This window comes from Ursus maritimus, unplaced genomic scaffold (genome assembly GCF_017311325.1).
Source record: "Ursus maritimus isolate PB19 unplaced genomic scaffold, ASM1731132v1 scaffold_22, whole genome shotgun sequence".
In the NCBI taxonomy this organism is placed as follows: domain Eukaryota; kingdom Metazoa; phylum Chordata; class Mammalia; order Carnivora; family Ursidae; genus Ursus; species Ursus maritimus.
The window spans coordinates 25,525,799-25,549,757 of record NW_024424675.1 but is presented as its reverse complement, the minus strand read 5'-3'; the positions used below and the strand labels follow the sequence as shown (position 1 = coordinate 25,549,757).

At 43.1% G+C, this 23,959-nt stretch overlaps 1 protein-coding gene and 3 non-coding genes across 5 annotated transcripts in view; 1 reads left to right on the top strand and 3 right to left on the bottom strand.

The window, feature by feature from the left end:
- Positions 1-712: 712 nt before the first annotated feature.
- PHF20 (PHD finger protein 20) overlaps positions 713-23,959 on the bottom strand; it is a 145,213-nt gene continuing 121,966 nt past the window's right edge. For both annotated transcript variants that reach the window (XM_040638250.1, XM_040638251.1), the window contains 5 exons: positions 19,207-19,306; positions 15,873-16,068; positions 10,247-10,652; positions 8,366-8,549; positions 713-3,271 (listed from right to left, as the gene is read on the bottom strand). In XM_040638250.1, the coding sequence (XP_040494184.1) occupies positions 3,129-3,271; positions 8,366-8,549; positions 10,247-10,652; positions 15,873-16,068; positions 19,207-19,306 (1,029 nt within the window). In that variant the 3' untranslated portion in view covers positions 713-3,128. The remainder of the gene's footprint in view (positions 3,272-8,365; positions 8,550-10,246; positions 10,653-15,872; positions 16,069-19,206; positions 19,307-23,959) is intronic.
- On the bottom strand, positions 11,624-11,730 carry LOC121104659. Its single transcript, XR_005837009.1, has one exon. It is a non-coding gene; the product is annotated as a U6 spliceosomal RNA (small nuclear RNA).
- LOC121104673 lies at positions 15,529-15,717 on the bottom strand. The gene has a single exon (XR_005837023.1). It is a non-coding gene; the product is annotated as a U2 spliceosomal RNA (small nuclear RNA).
- On the top strand, positions 18,505-18,612 carry LOC121104666. The gene has a single exon (XR_005837016.1). It is a non-coding gene; the product is annotated as a U6 spliceosomal RNA (small nuclear RNA).

Genomic DNA, 23,959 nt, shown 5'->3' with positions numbered 1-23,959 from the left:
ACCAACTGGGCCATTAACTTGTTCAACCAACCTGCCCTTTGGGCACAGGCTTCCCAAAAGACCCAAGCCATTGGGCTACTTTAGGAAGTGTTTTAGTACAGTTCCTTACAGAGAGCTCACCTTATCTTGTCGTATTTTAGGCTCCTAAGATTTAAGTAGAACTGGCGTGAACTAATGGATTACATTGCTAGAGCCACACTCACTTTAATTCTTTCCAACTACCTCTACTTTTTTAATCAGCATAATTGTTTAGAAAGACAAGAAGGAATTTGGCAAGTAGTAGGGAAGCTCTGTTATGAAATCTTAACGCCTACTTTTCCTTAAGTCCTCTGCCCACCCAGGAAGGAACTAATTGGGGTCCACAGGCAATTTGGATTGGTCTCAGAAGGGTCCTAATTGCAATGGGTGCCATCTCTTAATATGAGGAAGGCCAGACCTATCTTCACTTCATTGCTCTCAACAACTGAAATACAATAATCCTGCAGCTCACACCACAAAGCACGAGGACCGTGTGGGACATTTTACATTCGAATAGACCCTTAGATGAATTCAAAATTATTTTGCATACTTTCTTGGGATTTAGGATCTTGATTTTGCATCTGCGTCCCTGCAGAAGATATATGTTTACAAAGTAAAAGTTTTCCTCTAAAAGATGTTTATAGAAAAACATGTAATGCATACTAAAAATAGGGTACAGAACGTTGTAACATGATTGAAACATAGCAACAAAAACCTGTTTTATTTTTTCCAAATACAGATACAGAAGTTTGCATGTTTTGCAAATATTGCTTCAAAGCAACATTTCTATATACAGCGCCTTCTGTTCTAATAGCGCGTAAACATAGATATGTATCCACAGTGCAATGTTGGCTCATCAAGGGTCCACCTTGCATAACACTCATCATTTAAAGAAACAAAATGATTAGTCAAACCAGAACTGTTTTTGTCAAGGCAATTTTTTATAGGTGGATAGTTTCTCTCAAAAGAAAACTTAGGTAGTGTACATATTTCTAAACGGTAACAGTAATCTTTGCAAATAACAGTTTCCAGTGCTCCAACTTGGGGTTAATTCAGCTTGACCCAGGAATTGAGGGTGGAGCCCCTCAACATGGCTTTAAATTAGAGAAGCACACTGAGGTTATCAGAATTTGGGAGTCATCCCTGCTTCCCTAAGGACAAAAGTCGCAATGAGTAAAACGGGATTATTTCCTTTATAAACAATAAGCCCAATAATGGCCACTTGGCAGAATTAGGGTAATTCAGTTTCTGCTTCCACCTTTGAGAAACACATGACATTGACTCCCTTAAAGTTGTAGCTTCCCCAGATGTGATGCTCAAATGTATTTGAGAAAAGAAAAATCAGTAATCTAATAATAGTCATCATACCTCACAGTTGTAGCTACAGAAAATCATCCTGTTTCATCCCTTTTCAGGCAAACACACAATTCTTATAATGTGGCTGTCTGATAAACCACAAAACATAGATGCCATGCACACTCCTTGGACATCTCTTCCCACACCAGAAATGCCAAAGTTAGCAATGGGAAAGAGCCTCTTGGAGAGGAATCACGTCAGCTTTACTACAGGTGTCACAGCCACATGTTTTCCCTCTGATGGATAAGCTACAGCAGGTCAACTGGTTCTAAATTCATTTTATATCAAATGGTGAAGAAATCACTGGACAGAGCATTCCCTGAAACAGATTTTGGTACAGAGGCCTTCAAAAACCACAATGACCTGTGTGCCTTCAAGGCCTAATCATTCCAAAGGTCGCTGGAGATACTGTCATTGCTATAGAGATATTGGCTACTTCACGTTTACATAGTAAATATTTGCAGCATATAACATTACAGATTCATAAACCCATAATTACCTTGTGAGTGTTAATGGGACAACTGTGCTTTGATTTTTGCCTTTAGTGATAAGAAAACTAAATGGTAAAACAGGTCACTCCTCAAAGCATGGGAACATTTTCTTTAACTTTGTCTAGCAAAGAAAAATGAAAAAATATAGCAATTACACATGGAACCGTAACCTGCAAGAAGAACAAATGTCTTAAAAGGTACAAATTGTACCTGGACCTTAAGCAGCATAATCACCTTGACCTCACAAAATAATACAAACAGGAAATCTAAAGTGTTAAAGTATATTAAAACAATTCTGAAAATGCCAACTACTGAACATACACCCTTCTGGGAAGGAGAAACGCGGCAGATGTAGAATCTGAAGTTTGTTTACAACAATATAAAATAAGGTAATTCTCCAAACCACGTTCTTTGTAACAAATCTTTACAGTGAAAGAGTTCAAAATTTGGGGAAACATTTTTTTGGACATTAAATAGAACCGGGAAGCTGTCGATATTAAGAAGTGGGTAGAAAACGCTGTCCTTTGGGTTCCAGACCCTGCCTGCTTCAGTTTGGAATTCCTCCTAGATTCTTATTACAGTGAGATTCTAGTTCCTCCACAGGCTGCATGGGTTCTGCTACAAAAGACACAACCCAGCCAACTCTGGGGTAAAAGCATACAAAACTTGTCCCCGGTACCATGAAGTCATGCAAGACAGGTGGGTGAGAAAAGTGAAGAGTCCTAAGGAGAAGGCAGGGCAGCCAAGGCCTCTGCTCCTTCCCAACCTCCACAGAATGTTAAGTCACGACATTCTCACGAAGCTGGAAAAATGAAAATGATGCCTGCTGCCTAAATCCATGCCAGGCAGAAACAAGAAGGCTTGGCATGTGCCCCACCCTGACAAAAAAGTCAATTAAATAAGCCGCAAGTTGAATTTACAACTGTTTCCGACTAAACTTTTTTGGCTCTCATTCCATTTATCAGTGGCACGATTTCAAGTGAAGTTTGTGCAAAAAGACTCACTCTCCAACGATGTGCACAGAAGAAGGGAATCCCAAGAGTCTATTTGCTACCTTCCTGGTAGGCTTCAAGATCAGAGTGCCCTGCCCTCCAGCAGCCAAAATGGCCCCTTTGTCCAGTGTCCATCACACCCCCTGCCCAGATCCCTGAAGTCAGTCGGTGTCACGTGCATTCGGCATGCTAGGTTTATTTATTTAAATATGCAAAGCTCCTCCTGCAGGTGCCCCAGGATTGTGCCCCCACTAGTTCTGGGTGCCCAGTTTCATGTTGAGCAGCAAAGTGCAATCTGCTGCACCTTGCCCAGGTCCATCAGCAGCTGCTTGATGCAATGCTTGAGCTGCGGAAGCCTGGCCAGTGGCTCCGGGGGCTCCAATTCCCCAGTGTAGTCCAGCCAGCTCTCCAACACTGTAGGCAGAAGAGAGAGAAGACACAGTGAGCTCCTAACACTTCATCTGTGAGAACATCACCGAGAATTTCAGCATGTTCTCCCATCTATCCCCACAAGGGGCAAGGAGGAAGAGCCACTCAGGTGACACTGACTCATCACCATCTCTACGAAGTATTACCCCTAGGACAAGGCTCAAATGCTTTACGGGAACACAGTCCAACAGAACCTTTCTGCAGTGGAAATGGTCTATGTTGGTGTTGTCTATACAGTAGCCACTAACCACATGTAGCTAATTGAGCACTTAAAACATACCTATGTATGACTAAGGAACTGAATTCAAATTTTATGCAATTTTAATTCATTAAAGAGCCACACACAGGAGCGCCTGGGTGGCTCAGTCGGTTAAGCGTCTGCCTTCAGCTCGGGTCATGATCCTGGGGTCCTGGGATCAGGCCACACATTGGGCTCCCTGCTCCATGGGGAGCCTGCTTCTCCCTCTCCCTCTGAAGACAGCTCCCCCTGCTTTTGCTCTCTCTCTCTCTTAAAAAAAAGAAGAAAAAAAAAAGTCACATGTAACTAGTGACTACTGTATTAGTGCAGCTCTACAGTCTAGAAGGCTTTGAAGAACCCACCTTCCTCAGTGTTACTCCCCAGTCTTTTTTTTATTCTTTTCCTTTTTTTTTTTTAAGATTTTTATTTATTTATTTGAGAGAGAGAGAGAGAGAGCGAGAGAGCGCAAAAGGAAGGAGGAGGAGCATTGGTAGAGGGAGAAGCAGACTCCCAGCTGAGCAGGAAGCCCAATACGAGACTTGATCCCAGGACTCCGGGATTATGACCTGAGCCGAAGGCAGTTAACCAACTGAGCCACCCAGGCGCCCACTCCCCAGTCTTCATAAGGTTTTCCCTTGTTGGAAATCAGAGAGCCTAGTGTTTTAGCCTCATATTAAGAAAAATGAGAATCTAAAGGGACTTGAAAAGGTCTATTTTTATCACTATTAACTCTGATTTGTTTCATATTCCTATCATCAGTATCACCAAATACTCTGACTTTATTTTCTAAGTATTTAATGTAAGATGTCCAGGTACTAACATCCTTGATTATATTGGCTCAGTATCTTAAAAAACTGCCTTGTCTCTGAGAGCAGGGATTTCTCTAGAGAAGGTGTCTTTTCTTCCCTAAGCCACTCCCTGAAGCTCTGGCATTTGGAGAGAGGCCATTTTGGCACCCTGCATCTTTTGACAAGAGCCAGCCCCTTCAGGGAGGACTGTGCTCACCCCACTCTGCCTGTAGCCTTTCTAGTTCATAAACCAACCTGTACTGAGCACCTTCTGGACCCCTGAGCTGAAGGTGCAGAAAGAGGAAAACCCACCCAGTGCCTGTTCCTCAAAGAGCTTATAGCCTCACACATAATCCTTTTCCCTCCCCAGATCCAGCCCTCCACCTTCCTTCCCACCTTTCAAAATCCTTTGTTCCCTGTAAGTTACTTTCCAGAGAAGCCCTCCCCAACTCTACAGCCTGAATCTGGTTGCTGTGTTAAATTAAGGGTGCTATGTGATCACATGCTTTCCTCCTTTGGAGTACTGACCATGGCTTATAATTATATATAAAGGGATAATCTAATTAATACCTGTCTCTACCTCAAGATCAAGTTCCATGAGGGCAGAGGCCAAGTCTGCCTTGCTTATTACCCTTATATCCCTAATACTCAATTGTGCCTGAAACATAGTAGGCACTCAACAGAGGCAGTGAGAAAATGTGGGAATGGCCTAGCAAAGTGCCCTACTGACTGCTCAGGCTCCACAGAACTCACCTACCTCCCTCTGGTTTCATGTTGGTACTTGGGGGTTCCAAGAAGGAGAAACAGCCCTTCCTCCTCATCCCAACGAGTACAAGGACTTGAAAATAAGAAAAATCAGACTGCCTTCTCAGACCTGAACTTGAAAGCCAAGAGTAAAGGATCAAAGTCACGGGAGAGTGACTAGTGTGACAGGCTGAGCAAGATAAACTCCTCAGTGACCAGTTTCAATACATCAATTACTCTTTAAGGGAAAAAAAAACTAGAAGGAGACAGGAGACTGCTCAGCAAAAGGGCACAAGAATAAATGGAGAAAAGGCCCGAAATCAATGCTGGAAGAGCCCATCTGGATGAGTGTAGAAAAGATGCAGTCAGGGGTACCCGAGTGGCTCAGTAGGTTAAGCATCTGCCTTTGGCTCAGGTCATGATCCAAGGGTCCTGGGATCAAGCCTCGAGTCTGGCTCCCTGCTCAGTGGGGAGTCTACTTCTCCCTCTGCCCTGCCCTACCACTCATGCTCTCTCTTTCTCTCAAATAAATAATAAAAATCTTAAAAAAAAAAAAAAAAGGCAGTTAGGACTGGCTGGGTCATTTCCAAAAGATAGACAATATGTCAGTCCATCTGTCCTTGACAAGATGATCCTACAATTGCTGAGAGGCCCCTCTTATGGTCATTGTAACTACTTCAGATCTGGTTCCAAAGACACCAAAGACACCTCCCAACACTGTGGTGACCCAGGAGGCATGCACAGGGAAAAAGAGCACCAGTGTGCAGACAGAAGAGTCTAGGCCACTCGGCAGTCTCTGAACTTGGTTAAGAGGAGTGTTTGGAGCCCCTAAGGTGGAAGCCTTCTCTCTAGATCTCCAGGACTGAAGACAACCCTAAACTGTAAGAGCCAAGAGCATCTCCTCTGGACCCCAGCATCCAGCAGGCCAGCCTTCTCTCCATACCATGTGCTGGACCACTACCCCAAGTTTCTTTTTTAAGGAAGCTCAACAGCTTCTCAGCAGTATAATGATCATAAGCAAGGCAGAAGGTCACAAAGGTAAAGTTCCATTTCATATACTTTCCCAGACCATCTAGATAGAGGCCAATGCTCAGTAAAGTAACATTTTTTTCTTAAAATAGTATTTCTAACGCTAAAAGATTCAATATTTTCATGGTCATTAAAAATCTTTTGTCTTGGGCACCTAGGTGGCTCAGATGGCTGAGTGTCTGCCTTTGGCTTAGGTCATGATCTTGGGGTCCTGGGATCGAGTTCCACATCAGACTCCCTGCTCAATGGGGAGCCTGCTTCTCCCTCTGCCTGCTACTCCCTCTGCTTGTGAGCTCTCTCTCTGACAAATAAATAAAATTAAAAAAAAATTTTTTTTAATCTTTTTTAGTTTTACAACTGTTTATACAACTACATAAAATATTAAATTATGGTTAATATTAAAGCAATAACTTTTAAAATATAAATCAGTCAATAGAATAGTTTACTAGACTATTTCTTAAAAGGAATACTATATCCAAATTCTTATAAAAGCTCAGTTTTTCTAAATGGTATTTGGATGAACTCAAGAGTTCCCTCCCTACTATAGTTGAAGTAAAATGGGATTCCGATAAATCTTAATTAAATACAATGGAAAAGACTGTTTATCTGAATAAAATCTTTAAGATTTATAATTGATTTTCATACTTCAGGGCCTGGAGTATCAGAACATGAACAGAGTACGTGATGCCAGATCAGCAGGACACACAAGAGGCCCTCAGGAAGGCCAGAGAAGGGAGCCCAGACTTATCCTCCTCAGCACACTGGCCATGAGACTGACTGGGAGTGGCAAGTCAGTAAGAGGTAGGGAAACACTGATGTCTCCCTTAAGGGCAGGCTCCTCTGGCAACAACAGAACATTCTCTCTGTTTCCATAGTGCTAAGCCTACTCTCAGGGACCCAGAGCCACTCCTACTGCCATTCTCTCAAAATCCCTAATTTCCAGTCTGGCATTCAATCCTCTTTCAGCTAGCAAATATAGCAGGGTTTTCAGACAGTGGAATCAGTTACCATTCTAAGGAGCCCAAGGAAACCTTTTAGGAGTAAAAGAAACAGAAACACTCCCCCTTCCAGAAGTGCCCTCAGAATGGACCCTGAATTAGTCTCCCGTTCCTAGTTCCTCAGGTTTGCTTCAAAGGCAGGACAGAAGCATGAGGGCATTGGAGGTCCTTCTCTTACTTTTCTCCATCAGGACAACCCTTTCCCAGTCAAGCCAGTCCTTTTATCACCTACTGAGTCACACCCTCCCCCTCAGAAAACCTCACTTTCCTCAAGGCTCGGCTTCAGACCCAGGGATTCCAGGAAGCCTTCCTGTTATCATTTCCCCTGCCACACTTCACCTTCGGCAGGGCCTCGGTCATACACTTGCCCTGGCCACACCTCATGACTCTAGTTTGTGTAATGTGTGGCATCTTTCCGAGTTATTTCATGCAAGTAGCTTCATATCCCCAATTACAGTAATGGTAGCCTGACTATACTCAGAATCCTCAAACAGAATATTTACTTTTCAATTTGGCTTCATTTTAAGAATGAAAACAAAAAATTAAGAAATAAGTGAAAAATCAAGAAGGAATTCTGTCTTCAAAAATCAAACTGGCAACTTCCTAGGGATCAAAAGAGACTGAACTCGAGCATGTTTATCATGAGAAATACCCAGGGTTACCCAAATGACTCAGTCAAGTTCTTAAACGTCTGCTGATAAAGAGGAGAGGCCTTCGGTTTAGATTTTAAGAAAGGCCAAAATAGGGGCGCCTGGGTGGCACAGCGGTTAAGCGTCTGCCTTCGGCTCAGGGAGTGATCCCGGCGTTATGGGATCGAGCCCCACATCAGGCTCCTCCGCTAGGAGCCTGCTTCTTCCTCTCCCACTCCCCCTGCTTGTGTTCCCTCTCTCGCTGGCTGTCTGTCTCTGTCAAATAAATAAATAAAATCTTTAAAAAAAAATAAAAAGAAAGGCCAAAATAAAAGGTTTCTTCAGATTAGTCCTTGAAGACATCCAAAAACCTCTGTTAAGTCAAAGTTGAAGTTCCCCACAGAACTTGGTTAGCAAAGTTGCTAGGTCGCACAATGCCTGCAGGCAGAGTCTAGTTATTCTTTTGCACTCTGCTTTGCAGAAGGCACTAGGTAAGTGAGGGAGGACTCCTGACATCACACAGACCTTAGAAGTGCCCGATAAATACTAAAAGTAAAGCCTGACCATCTAGAGGGAGGATGGGGATGGATGAGACTGAAAAGAAAGGAAGCAAGAACACAGCTATCTGTGGAGAGCCAGAGAAGGAGCCCTACCATCCAGCTCCTTCTCAATGGAGTCCATCCTATGTGTGACTTCGTCCTGAAGAGATTCCACATGGGTCAGCAGGTTAAACTGCCACTGGTGCTGGGAGCTCAGCAGCCCCTCTCCACCTCTGTCCAGCAGCTTCCGAGTGGGCGCTTCCTCAGGCAGGACCTTTTTGGAGACATATTCCCTCACCTAGGAATGCAATGGCATTTAAGTTACTGAGTGGAGACAGTCCCAGTCCCTTCTCCAAACAGCCAGTGTTTGCAACCACCTGAAAAATCAGATGCTGTTTGAATATTCCAAACCTCTACCTCCTTCTCTTCCTGTCTTGGACACCAGGCAGAAGTATGCCTGGGGTAGCAATCACAAACACTCAGGGCAGCACAGGCCTCACAGCTGCTTCCCAGTGACTGGCGCAAGCCCCAGGCCTGAAACAGGCCTCGCAGAATGGCTTCTAGAGCCCTGAGATCAGAACAGAGTAGGATGGGCACAGACAGGGGTTAGTATGTTACTTAGCAGGGATAAGACAAACTAGTCTCAAGTCCACGCTCCTTGTCTTGCTGAACGTGTGAGCCTGGATTAGTTATTTTTCCTCTCTGAGCCTCTGATGCAAGTAGTAAAACCTATCTTACAGGTTCATGAGGATGAAACGGGATAAGGTTATAAAACACCGTGTTGGCCTCTGGTCAGCTTTCCATGAATGAAAGATATTTTCAACCCTAGCTGACTTGTTTAGGCCCAGTATTTTCAGAATTTTTAATATGTGGCAGATAACTCTAGGAATCTGCCTAGTTTGTAGGATCACAACCCTCTTCTACAGTTTGGATCTCAACCTTTCCTTCCTTCCTTCATTCATTTGAAATGAAATATAGTCAAGCTAATATTAGAGCTGACTGTGCAAAGCTCTGTGCTGACAGCTCTTCACAGACACGATGCACAATAACTAGAGGGCATGGGCACTAGCCCCTCCCACAGGGAGGTGAAAAGACACATCTAAGGAGGTGAAGTGACCTGCTCAGCAATCCACAGTAAGTGGCTAAGCCCAGACTTGAAACCGGCTCTATATCCAAGACCAACCTTGACCAGCACCGTTCAGACACTGGCAAAGGCACAATGCCCACCCATGAGGGGCTTATAATCTAGGACGTCCCACTCAGCAATATGCAGTAACATATCTAATGCTGGCGACGCCAACCACAGGGTAAAGATTGAAAGGAAAGATGACAAGGGTGGAGAAACTCTCCAGTTACACAAAGCCTCACTGACCAACTGAGGACAGGACAGAATGACACCAGTGAACAGTTAAAGATGACAACATTGGCAGGAAAATGACACAAAGAGGCTCTAGAAGAGAATAATTAGAATAACAAAAAATTGAGAGTTGTTCTTGGGAAAGCTGAGGAAACCAGCAAATATCCTGACAAAAGGGACTGTTCTTATGTCAGGGCTGCAAAGTTAAAAGTCAAAGTAAAGCTATCATAGAATTGTATTGAAAATCTTATGCCTAACAAAACACTTGATTCATTCTTTGCTCATGCTAGGAATTAGCAGCTAGGTGCAATTATAACATAAACCCTGTTAAAGAAAAAAACCTAACTTCCATTTATCAAGTGCCAATCAACACTTTTCCCCTCACTTCTTCCCACCTCCCCACCGCCCAACCCCAATGACTGTCATTTTGTAGGCATTTCCTATAACCATGATCTCGGGTTTAATCAGGCTCTCCTGACTTTGCATCCATTTTAACCCACCAAAAAACACCTATGATAAGCAAATTTAAATACAATTTTACAGTAAGTACAACTTTATAATGTCTTCCACAGAACCCTACAGGGGGGGCTCAAGCACTCAAACACTAGATTAAGAACAAGTACAAGTGAGCCACATACCTTTAGGGAGCTAGATTTGGAGTCACTGGCCCCCCTACTCCTGTCTTGGTCTAGCGGCCAGCCCAGGCGTGGAGAGAGAGAATCATCACCATTCTCACGGAGGGGGTTGACTGCATCGTCGAGGGCAGAGCCCCGGGTCTCCACCACCAGCTTCTGCTCCACAGCAGGGTAATAGGCGCGGGGCTTCTGATAGCAGTGCTCGCTGGTGATATAGGACTCCTCCACAGACCGGGGTAAGGGCAGGGGCAAGGGCTTCTCCACCGCCCCATTCAAAGTTCTATAGCTTGGGACTTCCTCTTTGCTCTTAGCTTCAGTGACATGGATGTGTTTCGAATGAGATCTCCCCTCCCCTGAGTGCTGTTTCCAAGGCTGACACCACAGCTGCAGATCAGGATGCCCCCTGCTTCTGTTGGGAGGGCAAACATAGAAAGGGCTTTGGAGCAACTGGGACCACTGCAGGGTGTCTCAACTCCCACTCTCCCAAGAGGAAGATGGGAGATGGCTTGGGCCACCTGGCCACGAGCCACCACTAACCAAGCAAAAGGGAACATAAATCCATGGTCTCTGAGGAGACCACCTGTAGCTAAGCTCCTGCTGTGAACACTCACAGTGAGTGAGACTGGACTTGGAGTCAGAAGACCTGACTGCATTTCAATTCAGCCACTGATTAGCATTACAGCTATAACGAGTCACTCAGCCAGACTCATTCCCATTCCCTCCTCTGCAAAACTGGCCTAACCATCTGTCTGCTATTAGCCAATGAGTTTGATAAAGATTAAGTAGATTAATTCAAATAAAGTACTTTGTTGGCAGCAAAGTACTCTTCAAATGTGAGTTACTAAAAATAACCCAATAAGCAAGCATGATAATCCTGGCATGCAATAGCTTTCAGTTGCAAAAATGCAATGATGGGGACACCTGGATGGCTCAGCCGGTTAAGTGTCTGATTTCGGCTCTGGTCATGATCCTGGGGTCCTGGGATCGAGTCCAGCATCGAGTCTGCTTGTCCCTCTCCCTCTGCCCCTCCCCCTGCTTGTTCTCTCTCTCTAATGAATAAAATCTTTTAAAAAATGCAATGACAATGGGTCAAGGGGGCAGGAATCAAAGTCATCTACATATAAGCCATTAATAATTAAGTTTTTAAAAATTCTTCTAAAATCTTTTATTTTCACCATTTCAAGGAGAAATCTTTGTTATTAAAGAACAGGGATTCTAATCCTTTTTTGAGCCACAGACTCCTTTGCTTTGAGAATCTGCTGAAAGCCCTGCCTACACATATGTGCACATAAAACTATGTCAGCACTTCAGTCTCCCAGCATCATTCACTGTTGGAGTTCTGACCCAATAGAGGATCATTAAATTAATCTACTGGATCATAATCAATTGTAATGCTCTACGAATTTGCACGTCATCCTTGTGTAAGAGCCATGCTAACCTTCTCTGTATCGTTCCAATTCTAGTTTATGTGCTGCCGAAGCGAGCACAGCATAATCTATTGTAGAAAAAGGAAAACAATAAAAAATATCATAACATACCATTCTAAATAATAGTAGGTGTTCTGTGAAATTTTAGTTTCAGTTTTATATATGTGAGTAATATAAAATATATTTCTTATTGTGGGATATACATTTTATTAAGTTTAAAAGCCACTACTCGAGATAAATTTCACCTTTTAACTCTTCTTTACTACCCAGAACTTCCACTACTACCTTTGATCATTAAATGAAAAGAAGGAAAAAAGGGAGGGAGGGAAGGAAAAAAACAGTGGGCTTCTCAAGTAAGTTACCAGAGTTCCTAGCTGGGAAGGCAGTGCCCTCTAGGGGGCGTTTGGAAATAAACAGACAGGTGGCTACCCACATTTGGTTCAGAGATGGGCAGAAATGTGACCTAACTGCCACAATGACTGACAGATACTACTGGCATTTAGTTCACTGAATCCAAGGATGCCTAACATCCTATAATGCTTGGAACAATCACACATGATTGGGATAAAGAAGAATCATCCCACGATATAATCAACAGTACCTTCCCAGCCCCCAGCTGAAAAACACTGAACCAGATCAGCAGGAAAGCAGAGCTTAACTCACCAGCAACTCCCATATCTGGTACCCCTCCACACACACCTGACTGAAGCCTTCCTGCACAAATGGAATAGGCCATATATATGAAAGCATGGAGTGATCCTACAGAACATAAACCTCTGCTCCCAAGGGGCTACAAGTATCCTTCCTCAGCTCTCCCTCTCCACCAATCACCAACACCCCTCCTATCCAGTGGAGAAGGACAGGCAACAACGAGTATCAAGGCAGCCTAGGTCCACTGTCAGCAGGGTACCAAGCCTGTACCAGGAATCCAAGATGCCAGACACACCTCTGAAATCATAACTGCTTCAGGGGAAATGAGAGTCATTGTTAACTTCCAGGTTTACTGCAGTCTGAAATCTGTTAACTGGAGTGTACAAGCCACAGTATGGACCTCTTTTTGCATGAAGATCACAAGTCTTTGCTTCCCCCTTCCTAGGATTTTTGCCCTTCCAGGTAAGACCTGAAGCCCCAGCTACTACTTCACACAAAAATAACGCCCTGGACTTTCTTTGTACACCCTGTCAATCATGAAGAAGGAATGTACAGCCATGCATGGTACTTTTTAAATGACACCAGATGCTCTGAAGTTACTCCCAGTTTTATTGTTTGCCTTTGAAAATAAACCTGCCAGGCTACTTAGGAACAGTATTTCTGAGAATGAGGACCCAGAGTTTGTGATAGCAGAGACTATCCATGTGTACACAGAAACAATGGGACCACCTGCCCAGGATCTTTTCTTCACATATAATGAACAAGATCTCCCTATGCCCTCTTCTGAATTGCTAGAAGTCAGATTTAATTCCAGTAGAAAGTCACTGTTATAAAGACGAAGGATCTAAATGTGGATTCAGAAGGGACACGGTTCCAGAATATGGAATAGGGCCAGGAGCACTGGCATTTCAGTAAGAAAAAAAGAAACACCAGCTGGTTGAATCCTCAAATGAAAAGTAATAGAACAAAGTTTACAATCATAAGCATCACCTGAGGTTCTTCCAGGCCCTCACACGGACCACCTTCTACCTGCCTGTTTCTGGCATCTCATTAAGAAGAAATTATTTTGATATATATGGGGTAAAGTTTTCTGATTTTTTAAAATGTGAGGGGGAAAGCTTGTCTCTGACGTATTTTTTTAAAGATTTATTTTAGAGAGAGAATGAGTAAGCATGGGGGAAGGGGGCAGAGGGAGAGAGAGAATCTCAACCAGACTCCCCACTCAGCACAGAGCCTGACACAGGGCTCGATCTCACAACCCTGAGATCATGACCTGAGCCCGAATCAAGAGTCGGACACTTAACTGACTGAGCCACACAGGTGCCTCAAGTTTATCTCTGATATCTTATCCAGGGCTATCACTTGATTCAGTTCATCTCAACAGATATTGTCACAATGACAGCTAACTGCCCCCAGCAACTACGTTCTCTTTCTCTTAGCCTTCCCCGCAGTTAGGTGTGTCCATGAAAAAAGCCGTCTGTTCTCCCGTTTCTCTTTTCCCTGACCTGGGGGGCTGGAACAATTGAGGTATTGGTGAGGCTGTTTCGACCATGCAGATGAAAAGAACCCCAGTGGAATGCCAGAGCAACAAGACAGAAGGAACCCAAGTCCCGAGTCCACAGACGGAATCCTGGAAAAAGACCACCTATCTGGCCTGGACCCCTGACTACCCATGGACCGACCTTCGTTACGTGGCAAAGAAGATTCCATTTTGTTTCAGCCTTTATTTTTTGGGTCTTTGTTATAGCACCTTAGCTTTTACCCAAACCAATATATACCATGTCTCAATGTGCCCTTGCTCAACCACTCCTTGTCATGCCAGTTCTTGAAGCCATGAGGCTTCTGCACCAGAATGCAGGGGAAAGCAAACCCCCTTCTTCCATCCCAGGGCTCTGACACTCTGTCTGATGCTGAGGGGCCTCCAGGACTAACCTGCACAAAGGAAATCTTGTTGGGGAGTGGCCTATCGTGTCTAACTTACTCACGGCACGAGTTTGTCACTGTTGATGTCTTAACTAAGATGGCCCCCTATGAACACGCCCATGGGAAAACTTGAGAAATTTTTACATATGAGAAGCTGTCCCTGACACAGACTGTTCTGATATCAGAAGAAAATGCATGGAATCACTGAGAGGAAGTTAGAAAGATTAGGACAAGTACTTGACAGGAGCCAGGCCTGGAGTTCTAGACCTGACTCTACCCATGGAAATCATGGGAGAGCAGCAGCCTCATGCAAGGTCCCAGATCCCTATTTGGTAAAGTGGGGGTCGATTATGAAAGACAAGAGACCCCAATAAGAGCTATATGTCTTTCTCAGAGCTTACATGAACTTGGGTCATCTGACACATAGAATGCAACCACAGAAGGGGAATTCACACTCAGTTTCACTCCTCAAACTTCTAGCCACTAAAAGCCCAAAGTCCAGTTCCAGAACACCTAAAACTTTGCATGAGCAAACCATGAAGAGAAAGACTTACTGAGTAACCACTATGCTGGAGAGCAGGCCTGCCAATATTATCTTTTCCAGCAGCTTTCAATTTTACTTTGTTTACCAGTCAAGGGTGTTAAGGATGAATGGATAAACAAAATCCAACATTATCTACAATGGAATATTATTCAGCCTTTAAAAAGGAAGGAAATTCTGATACAGACTATAATATAGATGAACTTTAGAAGACACCGTGCTAAGTGAAATGAGCTAGTCACAAAAAAGACAAATACTGTGGGATCCCATTTATATGAGGTATCTAGAGTAATCAGATTCACAGAAACACAAAGTAGAACGGTGGTCGCCAGTGGGGAGGGGGCGGGCAAAGTGGAGAGAAGTTGTTTAACAGATACAGAGTTGCAATTTTGCAAGATGAAGAGTTATGGAGATTGGTTTCAACAAGATGAATGTACTTAACACTACTGAACTATATATAAAAAACAGTTAAGACTGTTTATAAATTTATAAAACATAAATTTTATATTATGCATATTTTACAATAAAAAAATTCAGAACTGTACACCAAAACAGTAAACAAACTAAACTATAAATACATACACCTATTTTGATTATGGTGACAGTCTCAAGGGTGAATACATTTGCAAAAACTCAATGAACCTGTAAAATGACCCAACTTAATTATATACAAATTCTACCTAACAGAGTTCCTTTTTTTAAAAAAGAATGTTTATTGTGTAACTGACATATTCCCCCCACCCAGGGGGTGCACCGCTCCTGGAAGTACTGCAATACCAGGTCAATGCACGGCGTGGTTGGAGAAAGCTCCTATTCCATCTCCTAGTTCCAAAATCCATTTAATATATTGTGCTGGATAGAGGACATATCAGATATTAAACTGCTAAGAACACACACTACACCTGACCTTAGCCAAAAGGCTGAGATGTAACTGAACGTTTTTAGTAAAGGTCTCAAACTCATTGGTCTTACCACTGATTCTTGTGGCTCTCCAATCTCAAATTTATCCTGACCGTCTGTCCCCCCGTCCCCCACACAGACCATGTCAAATCAGACTCATCCCCAAAGTTACAGGTGCCACACTTACTGCAAGACGCTCATCTTGAGCTGCAGGCCATGGAGAACCTCGATCACTCTCTGCACATCTCCAAGAAGCTGGTGGGTGGCCACAATCTTCTTGGCATTCTGGTGGGAGTAGTTCTCTTCTAAAAATGCCAGGCCATGCATATGTCCCCTGCTCAACCACTCCTTGTCATACCAGTACTTGAAGCCAGGCCTCTGACCTAAAGCAGTGACAATGACAGAGTTAACACCTGGCCTGAAGAAAACCCAGACCATTGCATCATTGCACAGATATCAAATAAATTACTGGAAGGATGGACTGGTGTGTTCATTTTATTTATTCATCCAATAAACATTTACTTGGCACCTACTATATCCTGGGCTCCCTACTAGGGCTTGGGAATAAGGGAGTAAGACGTGTAAATTTCCTGATCTAGAACATGCCAGAGGTGGAGTGGGAACCTGGGTATCTCTTTACATTTAAATCACATCATTACATCTCTTATTTAAAACCTTCAATGACTTCCTACTGCATACGGGGGGCGGGGGGGGGGGAGCCAAAGCCCTAACACTGGCCTAATGAGCTCACTGCACCCAGCTCCTTCCTGCCCTCCTTGCCCCACCCTTACAGTGGCCTCCTTTCAGTTTCTGGAACACATTCATGTTTTTGGTCTTAGGATCTGTGCTCTAGCATCCTCTCTGTCTGGAGCATTATTTCCAAGGCCCCTGAAGGACTGGCATCTTTCCACTTCTTCAGACAAGCCTTTTATTACTTTCCAAGTAAGAAAGCTTCTTCAATGCCTCCTAACTAATTCCCTATATGGTTGCTAAGCTCCCCCACCAAAGCATTCATCCCTACCTAACATCTTCCTGCTTATTTGACTTATTTTGACATCTGTTTCTGGCCCCAACCTCACTAAGAGCAAGAATAATAAAAACCATCTTGTTCATGGTTGTAAAGACATCTTGAATGGATTTATCAAGTGGAAAGAAGCTCCAAGTTCCCCTTCCAACTGTCACCTATCACCTTACTAAATATAAACAGTCAGGCACCCTCCCTTCTCTGAACCTCCATTTCCCTTCTATTAGAATGACAGATGAATTGGATGGTTTCAGTGGTCTTGCTCATTACAGGGATCCTTAGGAAGAACTGAAAACACAACTACATGTGACTCGGCAGTATTTCCTGCTCCAAAAGCCCAAGGAACAGCTTTCAACCAGATAAGCGTTTACCTCCCAATATCTATAAAAACCCTGAAATAACCCACATAATCCCTGGCACGGTCCTTGGGCTCTTTCTGACTTTACTAAAACACATGGTAGCGATACACCTCGACTCTGTAAAAAAACATCGTCATGTAACCTTTAAAGAATAAATCTGTTAGGTTAAACTTCTGGTCCAAGACGCTGCACAAACACAGGCTATAAATATAAATGTAAAAGACAGAGAACACTCGATTTAAGGAGGAGTCTATTTACAGCGCTGGCAGTTAGAGTTGTGAAGTTCAGCAAGTGCAGAGGAGTAGATGAAGATGTTGTGCATGATTTGTAAAAAGGAAAAAGTGGAGGGAGGGGAGGAGTGAGAGATATTAAAGTAGACAAAAGGGATTTTTAAGCGGCGCTAAGGAGCCCCAGGGATTACGGGTGGCATCTCAGAGGCAGCTGCTACATGAGTGGCCTGAGCAGAGGATTCATAGTAGTACCACCTGTTTTCTAAAAGGAAGGTCGAAGACCATGGTTCTCATCTCCTATCTGGCACTAACTTGCTGACTTATCTTAGCCCCGTCCCTTCTGGGTCTATATTTGCTCACCTATCAAATGTCAGGGCTGAAATAAGTGGTCTCTGAGATCTTGCCCATTAATTACATTCTGTGATTCATAGACTAATCTTCTGACCATATTCTTTCCTTGGAATAAAGCGACAAAAAGGCAGATTCCTCTCTATCTAGGGACTAATCTAGCACAAGGAGATACAGTGTCACAACAGAGGTCATCAGGTCCCAAGGGAACACACTTGCTAGAACATGAACTACAGTGACTACCCCCTCCCCACACAACCAGCAAAATCAAGATCTGACCCCATGAGTCAGTTCTAATTCCTATTTGCTTTATGAGATTGAGAAAGTCATTCATGTCCCTGGGCATCAATTTCTTCCTCATAAGCAAAAACAGGAAAAGGAGCTCCCACCAGGACCACCTCATAGGACAAAAAGGATCGACAGAAGTAGAGGCACTTAAGCACTGTCTAGCCTTGCCTAGCCTTGCGATTATGGAACTGGAGCAAAGGGGAGAAATCTTACAGGTAGTGAAGGGAAAAGAAATCACCATCCCACCGACAGCAAGACAAGAACTACAGATATATAAGACTTCTGGAAAGGGGAACCCAAGAGCCATAGGACAGCCATGCAGCCATGGAACAATGAAACTAACTGATCCTGTTAAGGAATTAATTCGCTGGTTTGGGTAGCAGTCAAGCCCTATCAACTACACCTTTCCCCTTCCCCTCAAGGGCTTCTCTCTCTTCCAGGTGGCAATGATGCAGTGGAGGGCAGGTGCCACCAGAGGGAGCAGAGGGAGGTTCCTAACCCTTCAACAGCCCCAAAAAGCCGAAGACATAGTCCACATCTTCATGAACCCTCAATAAAAGGAAAAGGTGCCTGTTTCAGCAACACATATTCTAAAACTAGCTCAACACAGAGAAGACTGGCATGGCCCCTAAGCAAGGCAAGAATGACATGCAAACCTGTAAAGCATTCCAGTTTTTATAGTTTCAGTCATGCAAGATGGAAAAAGTTCTAGAGATCTGCTGTACAACATTATGTTTCTGGTTTATAAACAATACTGTACGGTACACTTAAAATTTTGTTAAGAGGGTAGATCTCATATGATTTTTACTACAATAAAAAAGTAATTCTAGCTCAAGGCCAGGCTTTCCACAGGCTTCACACAAGCTCTCTCATTGCTAAGTTCAGGACAGCAGTCTACCAGGTGTGCTAGCAACAGGGGCAAGGAGAGGGGCGCCTGGGTGGCACAGCGGTTAAGCATCTGCCTTCGGCTCAGGGCATGATCCCGGCGTTATGGGATCGAGCCCCACATCAGGCTCCTCCGCTATGAGCCTGCTTCTGCCTCTCGCACTCCCCCTGCTTGTGTTCCCTCTCTCGCTGGCTGTCTCTATCCTGTCGAATAAATAAATAAAATCTTTAAAAAAAAAAAAAAAAAAAAAAAAACAGGGCAAGGAGGAGTCAGTCTAGCCAATGTCGAAGAAATAAGTACCAAAATCACAGACAGGGAGGCTGCTTCATGGCCAGCTGTGGAAAAGGTTACATACTGTTAATATCCCTGACTCCATAAATCTCTACCTGGAGGGTCTTGGCAAACATAACAGGTGTATTTCTCAGGCACATTTTCTTCCAGTAATCCCATGCAGACCCCATGCTGCCAGCACTGGCACTCTTCACACTGTTAGAATTAAAGAAGCAATAAAAATTAAACTCAGAAGGTATCCTCCATCCAAAAGCAAGACCCACTGTGGGGGGAGGGGCACTGGGAGGGAGAAGGAAACGGGAGGGAGAATACTCCCAAATGAGCTGAGCTGCAACCCCTCATCTACAACTGTGCCGGCCACGATGGCAGCCACTAGCCACCTGTGGCTCTTTACATTTCAATTAACAAATTAAGTTAAAATTCAGCTCCTTAGTCCTATTAGCCACATCTTAAGTGCTCAAAAGTCACACGAAGCTAGTGGCAATTGTACTAGATAGCACAGATGAAGACCATTTAGAGTTATAAAACACTGTTCATCTCAGAAAACTATTTTCACTCCCATTTCTAGAGGTTTTCACTTTTCTGATCACTTTATGAGAACAGAGAAAAATGTTCAAGTCCTTGGAGGAAGATTAACCTGGAATGACTAAAACCTGAGTCTGAATTCTAGGTCAGACACTCACTAGCTGTGTGACCTTGCACAGGTCACTTCTCCTCTCTTGGCTTCAGTCTTCCCCACTTGCAAAATGGGGTACTCTTCCTACTGACCATGGTGGCTGTTTGTGAGGAATCACAGGGTCCTATATAAAAACTCCCATCAAAGAGCCCAGCACACAGCCCTCATGCACCTATTACTACTGCAACTGGGCAACCTAATTGCCTTTGATACCTCCTGGAATAATCACATGCTAGCTCTTCTGAGTTTATGCTCTCTAAATCTTACCAAAGGTCACACAGCTGAAGAGAGGCACCAGTGGTGAGAACGATCAGCAGAGCTAATTCTTTTACCCCGAGGCTCCAACAAGCCTTACTTGGGTAAGAGGCTAGAGGCAGAGTGGGGAGAAGGAGGGGCAGGAGGCAGAGAGGGAAAGAAAGGAGCAGACAATGAGGGCAGCACCGCGAGTTGTGTGGATGGCCTGAGGATAGTAAGCCTGAGGGCTAAGGGTCTGGAGGGAATGGAAAGGAAAAAGGATGCCAAAAGAGATACTAGAACACTTCATGGAATCTCAAACCAGGATCCTAAGCCTTTAACTATGCAAACAAACGGATAGCTCTGGAAGGTGGACAATAAGCTTCCTTCCCAGCATGGCCTTTGAGGGTGGGCCACCAGCCTGTCCACAAGGGACTAAAGTCCAAAGCTCAGACAGTCCTCAGCTATTTGGAGCCAGACAGGGCCTAGCATCAAGACAGCTTTCCTGGGCAAATATGAATCCTCTAGGAAGCTAACTGCATCAGAATCAACAGAGGCAAAGCTGGAAGACAGACTTTAGCTAAGATCTGATCCAGATTCATTAATTTACACATGAAGAAACTAAGGCTCAGGGGGAAAGTAAAGGCTGCACAATAACAAAAGAGTTAGCTGCAGAAAACAGAATTAAGAATAAGTCTGTCTCCATGAAAAAATGTTCAAAATCATTAGCCATCAAGGAAATTCAAATCAAAACCACACTGAGATACCACCTTACGCCAGTTAGAATGGCAAAAATAGACAAGGCAAGAAACAACAATTGTTGGAGAGGATGTGGAGAAAGGGGATCCCTCCTACATTGTTGGTGGGAATGCAAGTTGGTACAGCCACTCTGGAAAACAGTGTGGAGGTCCCTTAAAAAGTTAAAAATTGAGCTACCCTATGATCCAGCCATTGCACTACTGGGTGTTTACCCCAAAGATACAGACGTGGTGAAGAGAAGGGCCATATGCACCCCAATGTTCATAACAGCAATGTCCACAATAGCTAAATCGTGGAAGGAGCCGAGATGCCCTTCAACAGATGACTGGATTAAGAAGTTGTGGTCCATATATACAATGGAATATTACTCAGCTATCAGAAAGAACGAGTTCTCAACATTTGCTACAACATGGACAGCACTGGAAGAGATAATGCTAAGTGAAATAAGTCAAGCAGAGAAAGACAACTATCATATGATTTCTCTCATCTATGGAACATAAGAACTAGGATGATCGGTAGGGGAAGAAAGGGATAAAGAAAGGGGGGGTAATCAGAAGGGGGAATGAAACATGAGAGACTATGGACTATGAGAAACAAACTGAGGACTTCAGAGGGGAGGGGGGTGGGGGAATGGGATAGACCGGTGATGGGTAGTAAGGAGGGCACGTATTGCATGGTGCACTGGGTGTTATACACAACTAATGAATCATCGAGCCTTACATCGGAAACCGGGGATGTACTGTATGGTGACTAACATAATATAATAAAAAATCATTTAAAAAAAAAAAAAAAAAAAAGAATAAGTCTGTCTCACCAATAACTTTTGAAATCTCTTGACAACTGGGATTCACTAAAATTCAATCAAATACAGCTAAGTTGAAAACTTCAAAATAACTTTTTTCATATGGGTTTGGCTAAAAAACATTCATTTTAAAAGTTTAAATTTAGGGGGCGCCTGGGTGGCTCAGTCGTTAAGCATCTGTCTTCAGCTCAGGTCAGGATCCCAGGGTCCTGGGATCAAGCCCCACATCGGGCTCCCTGCTCAGCAGGAAGCCTGCTTCTCCCTCTCCCTCTGCTTGTGTTCCCTCTCTCCCTGTGTCTCTTTCTGTCAAATAAATAAAATCTTTAATAAATAAATAAATAAATAAGTTTAAATTTAGAAATGAACAAGAATAACAGAAAAGATAAAATATCTAAGAATAAACTTAAGACTAAGAATAGACTATCTAAGATATCCAAGAATATCTAAGAATAAAGCTTGCAAGATCTCTGTGGAGAAAATTTTAAAATACTATTTAAAAGACAAAAAGGTAAGGAATGGTAAGGAATATCAATGGTATGAATATCTTATTCCTGCATAGCAAGAGTCATCATAAAGAAGTCCTTTCTCCTTAGGTAAAGTTATAAAAATAATATAGTACCAAATAAATAATTAATGAATAGCTACAGAACTGGATAGAAGCTGATCCTAAAATTAATAGCCAGGAAATTTGTAAAAAAGAATAAAAGGGGGTACTAGCCCTATCAGATATTTTAAAAATATTATAAAAGTAAAATAGAATTGTATAAGAAATACACAGATGGATCAATGGAAAAGGAGAATCCAAAAAGCGATCCAAATACATATGGAGGGGTGCCTGGGTGGCTCAGTCATTAAGCGTCTGCCTTCGGCTCGGGGCGTGATCCCGGAGTCGTGGGTTCGAGCCCCACATCAGGCTCCTCCACGGGAAGCCTGCTTCTTCCTCTCCCACTCCCCCTGCTTGTGTTCCCTCTCTTGCTGGCTGTCTCTCTCTCTCTCTGTCAAATAAATAAATAAAATCTTTTTAAAAAAAATACATATTGAAATAAAATAAACAAAGGTGATATTGAAGTAATGGGGCACGGTACTGGGACAACCGGGTAGCCATGGCCCTCACACCTTATACCAGGATAAATTCCAGGTGGATCAAATATTTACATCACTTTAAGAAGAATAAATGAAACTTCAAAAGTACCAGAATCAACCATGAGAGAATTCTGTTAAAAATTTTTCTATAAACTTTTATGAACTTCCAATGAGGAAGGAACTGTTATATCTAAATTTCAGAAGCCATTAAAGAAAAGTTTGATACAGTTGACTCATAAAAACAAACAAAAAATCTGAAAGTCAAAAGATGACAAAACAGGTAGAGGAAGCTGTTAACTGTTCTTGCAGCCAATACAAAACAAGGTCTAAAAAAGCCTATACAGGGGCGCCTGGGTGGCACAGCGGTTAAGCATCTGCCTTCGGCTCAGGGCGTGATCCCGGCGTTATGGGATCGAGCCCCACATCAGGCTCCTTTGCTATGAGCCTGCTTCTTCCTCTCCCATTCCCCCTGCTTGTGTTCCCTCTCTCGCTGGCTGTCTCTGTCTCTGTCGAATAAATAAATAAAATCTTTAAAAAAAAAAAAAAAAAAAAAGCCTATACAAATGAGTAGGAAAACGACCAACCATTCAACAGAAAAATGGATAAAGGACATGAACAGACAGGTCAAAGGAAAATATCTAATTCTTAAATAAACAGATGTTCAAATCAACCACTAAAAGAATTCATGAACAGTTACTTGAATTAATATAATTAATGGGAAATTAACCAGACTAATAATATGCATACACATTAGTATTTCTAGGTTTGGGGATTACATATAAATATCAAGTAATTCTTTATACATTTATGTACTGCCTGAAGTTTTTATAATAAACATTTGCTTTTATCCTAAAAGTGTTATTCTCATGAAAAACTATTTACAGAGTATAATTTTCATTTATATATATATGTGTATGTGTATTTCAAAATATTAACAGTGCTTATCTCTGGGTAAAAATAATCTGGGTAGGGGCGCCTGGGTGGCACAGCGGTTGAGCGTCTGCCTTCGGCTCAGGGCGTGATCCCGGCGTTCTGGGATCGAGCCCCACATCAGGCTCCTCCGCTATGAGCCTGCTTCTTCCTCTCCCACTCCCCCTGCCTGTGTTCCCTCTCTCACTGGCTGTCTCTATCTCTGTCGAATAAATAAATAAAATCTTTAAAAAAAAAAAAAATAATAATCTGGGTAATTGTTTTCTTCTCTGTGATTTTCTCCGTTTTCCAGATGCTACAAGTATGAAATTTTTAAAAATTTATTTAAAAATAAATTATAGGGGTGCCCAGGTGGCTCAGTCTA